Here is a 9,966-nt window from a genome sequence, read left to right as displayed (position 1 = left end):
ACCAAACTCGATATCACCATAACCAATGGAAAAATATTTATTAGATTTTGGATCAAGCTTGCTCCTATCACATTCATTAATATGAACATATGATAAACAACCAAACACTTTCAAATAAGAAAAATTTACCTTTTTATTGCTCCAGACTTCTTCAGGAATTCTGAATTCAAGAGGAACAGAGGGTCCCCTATTTATCAAGTAGGAAGCAGTATTTATAGCTTCTGCCCAGAAGGTTTTAGGCAGCCTTGCATGCAATCTCATGCTTCTAGCACACTCATTCAATGTTCGATTCATTCGTTCAGCTACTCCATTCTTTTGAGGCATTCGGGGAACAGTCTTTACCATATTGATCCCATTCACATCATAATACTCTTTGAAATCTGAATTGATATATTCACCTCCGTTGTCGGATCTCAAACACTTAACTTTCTGATTTGTTTCATTTTCAACCAAAGCCTTCCATTTTTTGAAAATAGCAAATACTTCAGACTCGTGCTTCATAAAATATACTCATACATTTCTTGTCGAATCATCTATAAACGTCATGTAGTATTGTGATCCGCCAATAGAAGAAATAGGTTTAGGTCCCCACACATTAGTGTGTACCAACTCTAGCCTTTCTTTCTTCAGCTCCTTCCTAATCTTTAAGAAACTCACCCGTTTCTGTTTTCCAGGAATGTAGTTTTCACATAACTGATGTTCAACTGACTTTAGTTCTGGAATTTGTCCATTCTTCAAAAGAATTTTCATCCCTTTTTCGCTCATATGGCCCAACCTGCAATGCCACAGCTCACTGTTCTTCGAGTCATCAACTACAGCAGCAATTGTTTCTCTACAAGTTGAAGTCGTGTATAACGTTCCAGTTTTGTGACCTCGAGCAACAACTATTGCTCCTTTAGTCACCTTCCACGCACCATATCCATAACTGAAATTATGACCTTCTTCATCAAGTTGTGTAACATAAATCAGATTGCGCATTAAACCTGGAATGTGTCTCACCTTATTAATCTTCTAAACAAAACCATTTTCCATCTTCAATTTGATGTCCCTCATGCCAACAATATCCAGTGGCTCACCATCTGCGAGATAAACTTTCTCATAGTTTCTAGCCACATAATTCTCCATTAATTCTTTGTGGGTAGTGGTGTGGAAAGACGCTCTTGAGTCCAAAACCCATGAATCTATCGGGCTATCAACAGACAGAAGTAATGCATCAGTGACAATTTCTATAACAACGTTTGTTGCATCATTTTTATCATCATTGTTTCTCTTCGGTGCTTTACAGTTCCTCTTAAAATGACCTTGTTTACCACAATTCAAACACTCAAATGTCCGCCCAGACTTGGACTGACTCCTCCTGCTCCTCGACATAGATTTGCTCTTACCTCGGTTGAAATTTTTATCATTACCTCTACCCTTGTTTTCCACATTCAGAGCAGAACCTTTGAACGTTTCACCAGAATCAATTTTACGAACCTCTTTAGCAAGAATACGATCTCTAACTTCAACAAATTTCAGTTTAGCATTTCCAACTGAATTACTAATTGCTGCCCTCATAGGTTCCCTACTATTTGGTAGAGATGCTAACAAAATCAGGGCACTAACTTCATCCCCAAAATCAATCTCAACATTGTATTGAATTCATTCAAATGAGTAGTGACAGAAGTACCATCAACTATTCTTAAGTAAAAGAGTCTTTTCATTAAGTGTACCTTGTTGTTAGCAAATGGTTTCTCATACATATGAGAAAGAGCTTTCATCAGACTCATGTTGGTCTTCTCCTTTACTACATTGTGAGCAACCGTCTTGGCTAACGTCAATCGGACAACTCCTAAAACCTATCTATCAAGGAGTTTCCATTCAGCTTCATCCATCTTCTCTGGTTTCTCACTCAAAGGAACATGAAGCTTCTTTCCATAGAGATAATCTTCAATATGCATTCTCCAGAAGGCATAATCTGTCCCATCGAATCTTCCAATCCAATGTCCTATACTGTTCTCACTTGCCATTGTTTCCAATGCTCAGATCTAGCCTAGATGCTCTGATACCAGTTGTTATGATTTGTATCTTCCAAATCCGACCAGCTTGAAACAATCTATAAAAATGTAAGAAAGAAGAACACAAGAAGACACAGATTTATAGTGGTTCACTCAAATTGAGTTACGTCCACTTCAGCCACCACCAGATTTCACTATGAAGAAGAAGAAGGAATACATAGTTTTTGCCTTACACTTTATCTCTCTAGAATTCTGTCTTAACAATGTAAACTCTTAATAATCACATATTTATAGGGTAAACATTCAACTAATAAACCTAAATAACTTTGGTCAAGCCAAGTCCAAAACCAAAAAGAAAACCCAATAAACTCTAATTAACAATATAGAGTTTATTATAAGTGTAGGCTCCATAACTCAATAGTCCATACCCAAACTAAAAACATAAACATTATTACAGTCAATTATCAATTTAAATTTAAAAAGTACACTAGATTGAATCTGTACAGTCAAGATTGTTGAGAAATTACTTGTTATTTAATTGAAATTTTATCAAAATGTTAAAATAAAAATAAATTATATTTTTTAAATGTGTATTTTTAAAAAGGTTTTCACATTAAAGTAATATTCCAGCTCATGATGCAAAGCCATGCATGCCCTTCTCCACATAGGGGTTGCATGTGTCTCTTGCTGCTACTATACACATTAATTAATTTGGCTGCATCCATCATGTACAAAAGAGTTGGAATTAATTAGAAATATTAATTTACAAAATAGATATCGTTAGAAATTAGCTTGTTTTTATAATTTGTATGGTTTGAGCTCCCAAAAACAAAACACAAAAATTGGATTAATGAAAAATGGGTTATCTATATCATTCAGAAATAACAATAAAGTGCAAACTATAGAGATAGAATAGTTTAATTTATTGCAAATTATAGACAAACCAAAACCATGCACAAAACAAGCAGACATGAGCTTTAATTTAACTTAGCCAAGGTTGCCGTGTACAAATTCTTCTTCAAAAGATAATGTAAAACAAAAACCAGCAACGCAATGATGCAAACAGCAATGCAAATATATGAAACATAGGTGGAGTTCTCTCATCAAGTTCTCTCCCTTATAAATTACCCCTACAATCCACATTCTTCATTCATTCATTCCTATCCCACTTCCTAATTAGCTAGCTAGCTAGCTATCTATAGCCATGGTTAACTCTTGTGTACTTCCAATTAGCATACTATGCTTCCTGGTCCTTACAACCGGAGGCTCTGCTTATAGACATGAAGCTGGCCAACAACAACAAGCGCAGTGTCGCATCCAAAGCATCAACCCTCTCGAGCCTGCCAGGCGCCTCCAGCATGAAGCCGGTTACACCGATGTCTGGGACCAGACCTTTGACCAGATTCAGTGTGCCGGTGTGGCCGCCTCCCGCCACCTTATCCAGCAAGGAGGCCTCCTCTTGCCTACTTTCAGCAATGCCCCTTTGCTGGCTTATGTTGTAAAAGGCATGTTGTTGTTCTTTTGTTAAATTTTACTATTACTATTTAATTTAGAATACTTATTTAATATTGTGAAACATGCATGCATGGAATGGAATAGGTAGGGGAATTGTTGGCACCATAAATCCAGGCTGCGCAGAAACGTTTCAATCGAGCGAACAAATTGATGTTGGAGGACAATTTGGCTCACAAAAGTTTAGGGATCAACACCAGAAGATCCATCGTTGCAGGAAGGGAGACATTGTTGCCTTCAAAGTTGGTGTAGCTCATTGGGTCCATAACGATGGCAACGAAGACCTTGAACTCATGGTGGTCCACGATACCAGCAACGTCGAAAACCAGCTCGATCAAAACCTCAGGGTAACTAATTAACATATCACATATAAATATATATTCGAAAATTATTAACCGCGTGCAAGCAAGAATATATATAAATTAGACAACGAGTCTTCTTGAATTAATTGTGTTGTAGAGATTCTTCCTTGCCGGTAATCCTCAAGAGTCAGAAATGCAACAGAGGAGGAAGTACAGTGGTCAACAACAAGATGATGAGAACTTTTCGGGCAACCTTTTCCAGGGATTTGAGACCGAGGTTTTGGCGGAATCTTTCCAAGTCGACATGGAGACAGCCGCAAGACTACAGGGACAGGATGATAACAGAGGATTCATTGTGAGGGTAGGTAAAGAATTTGAAATGCAAAGACCATCCAAATACGAAGAAGAGGAAAGAAGAAGAGAGTGGAGCCCAAAAAGCAACCGATTCGAGGAAACCGTTTGCACAATGAGGATCAGAGAAAATCTCGATGATCCAGAGAGAGCAGATGTGTACACCGCTCAGGGTGGTCGCATTAGCACCGTCAATAGTCATAACCTCCCAATTTTGAAGGAAATCCAATTGAGCGCCGAGAGAGGAGTCCTTTACGAGGTAATAATTAAGCATATATACAAATAGCTAGTGATAGACATATATATATATAGAGAGACTCAAACTAGCTACTGACAATGTTTTCTAACGCAATGTTTCGATCTCTTCACTTCAAGAACGCAATGGCGGCTCCACACTGGACTCTTAACGCCCACAACATAATATACATATTGCGCGGAACGGGCCGAATCCAAGTGGTGGGTCACTCCAACCGGGCCGTCTTCAATGGCGAAGTCCGTCAAGGGCAGCTATTGGTCGTCCCTCAGAACTACGCTGAAGTCAAGCTGGCAGGAAACGAAGGATTGGAGTGGGTGTCGTTCAAGACAAATGACAGGGCGATATCAAGCCCGTTGGCTGGGAAGACTTCGGTGATCCGGGCAATGCCGGTGGAAGTGGTGATGAGTGCTTTCCGAATGTCGAGAGACGAGGCACAAAAGCTAAAGTATAACCGACAAGAAGTGAGGATCTTCCCGCGATCAAAGAGGCAATCCGAGAGGATTTGAAATTGTAGTAAAAATAGTTTGAGTATCTATAAATGCGAGAATCATCATAAATAATAAATAAATGTATGTATGTCATTCGAGTTCTAACTACTAATAAATAATGACATTTTTATTTTACCGTCAATATTTCTATAAAGTATACATCCTCTTATAACAAAAATATTAAAAATTGTATATCACTTTAGATTACAAAATATCAATTTTAAATATCAAAATATAGATATTTTCTTTTAGTGAAAACTCTAGTTAATATTAATCTAGATTTCAACATTTAATAAATATTATTAACTAATACTTTTAACTTTTCAATTTCTTTGTATTTATTTGTAATATTTAAAGTGACAATAATAACATTTTCTTGTAGTTTAATTACTATTTTCTTAATGATTAAATATGCAAATGTTTCATTTGAATAATATATTTATTTAAAGCGTAATTAAGAAATTAATTAAAGATGCAAATGTTCTCATTTGAATAATATATTTATTTAAAGTCTAATTAAAAATTAATTAAGTAGGCAATGATAGAAAAATAAAATAAAAAATAGTTGATATCTTTTAACAAATTATTTAGTAATATATATAAAAATTGAAATGTATTGTTGAATTTGAACATAATATGAGAAGTACAAAACACTTATATATATATATCTTAATATTAAAATTCAATAATAATAATGGTTAAATTAGTATTATTTATTTAGCCTAAGTTACATCTAAATCTCTTCTTTCAAACATTATAATTTAATATTTTTTATTATTAAATTTTATTTTAACGGTTTCAAACGCGTTAACTTAGTATCTACGTGACATTTATAAATAAATAAATAAAATCTATGTCAATAATTTAATGGTGGGGATGGAGATAAAAATGTAGACTGATGATGAATCACATATGGTGATGGAGAATTATCGAGAAAATCATACGATAGTGGAGGGGACTGAAATTTCAACAAAAGGAAACGAGACTCATCAAATATGACGTGACAACAAATAATGACTAGTGATTTGGTGGGTATCCAAGAAATACACATGGGATAAAATGTGGAAGAAGTTTATGAATCGTCGTTGATGGAAATATAGAGTAACACAAACACCTAAACACACGTAAATAGTCATACATTGGATCTTTGCGGTACAAACGTTGTAACAGAGTAACGTATGCCTTGTGTTTACGCGGAATAATATTTATGAGGTATGTGGTCATTTGGAGAGCATGATGCCAAAATGAGGTGGGTATCTTGGCATGAGTGAGTAATGTACGAATCATATTATTGATAGTACAAAATTATCTCTCGGCCTTTCCATTCTAAGACGAAGTGTGAGGACATTAGAATCGAAAGGTCATTTCATGCGTGGACGCAAATTCCCTAAACGAATGATTATCAAATTTCATCCCATTATTACATAGAAAAGATTTTATATCACTCTCAAATTGGGTTTTGACGAGTGTCTGAAATTACAAGAAAACACTAAACACTTGGGATTTATGAGATAAAGGGCAAGTCCACAAAAAAGACGAAAAATCATCGAGAAACAAAACATAATATATATGGCCCGTAGAACTTAACACAAGACACGTTCATACATCACTATGAATAATGTCAAACGGTAACAAAGAAATCGAAATATATACCTTAAACGGCAAACAAACATATTTTCCCAATGAACACAAAGGACAAATATGATAAATATGTTGTTTATTTCAATGAATTAATTTATTTAATCTAAAAGATTCAAAACTAGAGTTGCTAGGATGACCTAGATGACTATGCCACAAAGATGACGAAAAAGCAACAAGAAACAGAAGACGACACATAACTCCCGGTTATGACCGGATATAGATCCCCCTAACTGTCACATCTCATTAGACGTGTCCCCATCCGAAAATCCTTAACAGAAAACCCAAAATGATCAAACTCAATAGACACATAATTATTTGTAATGAATTTACGAACAAAAACTAGATTTTTAACAAGAGCATGAACATGGAGCTAAAACATTATTCAAGGTAAGTTTAGAATTCGAAAAAAAATAGTGGTATGTCCAATACCCGAAACCGGAATCATATTATCATTACCTACAAGAATTAGGGGTGAGCATATTTTGGGTTAACCCAAACCCAACCCTAACCCAAACCCAAAATATTAATTTGGGTTAGTTAATTTGGGTTGGGTTGAGTATGGGTTGGGTTTAATTTGGGTTGGGTTAGGGTTACCCAAATTACCCAGATTATATAAATTTAATTTAATTATCTCTTATTAATCCAATATAAATTAACCACCTTCCAACTTTAATATATTCTCTTGATTTTTACTACATTGATCTTTATTTCAGTCGAACACATTTTTAACATGTTTAACATGTTCAACACATTTTTCACACGTTTAATATGTTTTTCATGTTTTTGGCACGTTTAACACGTTTTTGACATGTTTAACACGTTTAACACGTTTTCACATGTTTTCACATTTTTGGCACCTTTAACACAGTTTTGACACGTTTATCACGTTTTTCATATATCTAACATGTTTTTCACGTTTTTGGCATGTTTAACACTTTTAACACGTTTTGACACATTTAACACATTTTTTTTACGTTTTTGGCGAGTTTAACACATTTTTTACATGTTTAATATGTTTTGACATGTTTAACACATTTTGACACATTTAACACGTTTCTAATGTTTTTGGCATGTTTAACACATTTTGACATGTTTAACACGTTTTTGGCACGTTTAAACATGTCAAAACGTGTTAAATGTGTCAAACATGTTAAAATTTTGTTAGATGTTCCAAAACATGTTAAACGTGTAAAGAATGTGAAAAACGTATTAAATGTGTTTTAAAATGTGTTAAACATGTCAAAAATGTGTTAAACGTGCTAAAAACATAGAAATCATATTAAACGTATCAATAATGTGTTAAACATGTCAAAAACGTGGTAAATGTGTCAAAAACATGAAAAACGTGTTAAACATATTAAAAATGTGGTTAACATGCCAAAAACATGAAAAACGTGTGAATAAACGTGTCAAAAACATGTTAAATGTATCAAAAATGTGAAAAACGTGTTAAACGTGTTAAAACGTAAAAAAAACGTGTCAAAACGTGAAATAATGAAAACGTGAAAAAACATGTCAAAATGTGTTAAACGTGTCAAAACGTGTTAAACGTATCAAAACGTGTTAAACGTACCAAAAACGTGAAAACGTGTGAAACATGTTTAAAACGTGCTAATCGTGTCGAAAACGTGAAAACGTGAAAAACGTGAAAACGTGTGAAACATGTTTAAAACGTGTTAATCGTGTCGAAAATGTGAAAACGTGAAAAAAGTGAAAAACGTGTCAAAAACGTGTTAAACTTGTGAAAACGTGTAAAAAACGTGTTAAACGTGCCAAAAAACATGAAAAACGTGTTAAACTTGTGAAAAATGTGTTAAGCATGTCAAAAATGTGTTAAACGAATAAAAATATGTTGAATGAAAAAATTAAAAATTAATTTGGGTTACCCAATCCATACCCAACCCATATTAGTAAATAATATAGGTTGGGTTATGGGTTGAGTAAATTTAATTTGGGTTGAATATGGGTTGGGTTTACCCGTTTGCTCACCCCTAACAAAAATATCATGTTTAATGCTTGAATTGAAATAAGACGAGAGAGTACCTTATTGAGATGTCATGTGGTACGTCGCACCCGTGTCCATGTACCATGTCGTCAAGAGACGTAATATTAAGGGTATACATGACCGCTTCAATGTCAGTTGGAGTTGGTGGAGACTGAGCCATGTATGCTTTTGGCCGCGGACCAAGGAGACCTGACTGTTGTTGTGGTATCGACGAACAAGAGGTGGAAGGAGGTCTCTTCCATTGAAACGTTGGAAACGGACATGGAGGAGAAGCCAATGGCCACTACCAAGACAATGATGGTGAGCCTGAATGACCAGCCCATTGTTGCGGCCAAGGAGAAGGAGGTCGACTTTGGACTTGGCACTTGTTAGGATCGGGGACGCCCTTGGAGGACCGGGGTGTTTCCGGATTCTTGAAGGGTGGCCGCTTACAACAACACACAACACTTTGGTGATAGTCCGGTTAGAGACTATGACCTTTCTCAGCACTACGCAAACTGTCACAGACTCTTGAAACGGGTTCAAGGGCGGAAATGTCTGTTTCAGTCTGAAGCAACGTACGCGGCTTGGATGAGGTTTATGAGGAGTCGGTTTTAGAGATATGAGTGGACCGGTTTTGATTGAGGAGTGAGATTATGTTTTGGTTTGTATTTTGGTTTTAGAATTAAGTAAGCAAGAAGTAAATAAACGACACGAGACAAGATTTTTTATGGTTGTTCGGATCAAACCCTCCTACGTCACCCCTTCCTCTCAGATTATGAGAGGGATCTCCACTAACTTTCAAAGTTACAACAATTACACTACCGGTCGAGCCTAACTCGCTACTCGCCGGTTACACCAACTCACTCTTGATGTAATACAATAACACAACACAAACAAAGCTTTCGGTAAATGACACAACGGTTTTGGATCGCGCGTGAGATTTCTTTCTCTCTCTTAAGATGTTCGTAACTTGCCATTAATGAGGTCGCTTCGTCTTCCTTTTATAGTGAAGAGCATTACAACGGTCACTTTCTTCTCTCACCGTGGGATTGGTCAATTCAAATTCACGCCGGTTCATAGAGGTTGCTTGCACGTTTCAACTTCCTGACACTTGGCAAGCATGCAGATACCTCTCAAGTATAAATGACGTAGCCGGCTGGCAGATTTGGACACGTGTCAGGCATGCACCTTCCGGCTGTCTGAGTCGGATCTTCGGATCAGCTGTTTCATCATTGTTTTTATTGCATGCTTCTGATCCGGAACTTATCTTCTTTTATTTTCCCAAGACACGTCTATTTCGTCACATTATGTCGTCTTTGTAGTTCGTAGTTTCCGGTTGACTCTTTCATAGTCTAATCCGGCTTGGAATGTAAACTTTTTTTTGTTAGCCGGTCTGTTGAGAATGTTGAGATATGTTGAGACCGGTTTTTCT

General features: G+C 35.9%; 1 protein-coding gene across 1 annotated transcript; it reads left to right on the top strand.

The window, feature by feature from the left end:
* Positions 1–3,201: 3,201 nt before the first annotated feature.
* LOC124909889 (11S globulin seed storage protein Ana o 2.0101-like) lies at positions 3,202–4,924 on the top strand. The gene is made up of 4 exons (XM_047450519.1): positions 3,202–3,502; positions 3,597–3,856; positions 3,969–4,421; positions 4,538–4,924. Exons 1-4 carry the CDS (start codon positions 3,202–3,204, stop codon positions 4,922–4,924), a joined length of 1,401 nt encoding a protein of 466 aa, XP_047306475.1.
* Positions 4,925–9,966: the final 5,042 nt, after the last annotated feature.

This window comes from Impatiens glandulifera, chromosome 7 (assembly GCF_907164915.1).
Source record: "Impatiens glandulifera chromosome 7, dImpGla2.1, whole genome shotgun sequence".
Lineage (NCBI taxonomy): Eukaryota > Viridiplantae > Streptophyta > Magnoliopsida > Ericales > Balsaminaceae > Impatiens > Impatiens glandulifera.
Note: the sequence above shows the minus strand (reverse complement) of the source record. Positions and strands in the feature narration are given on the sequence as shown.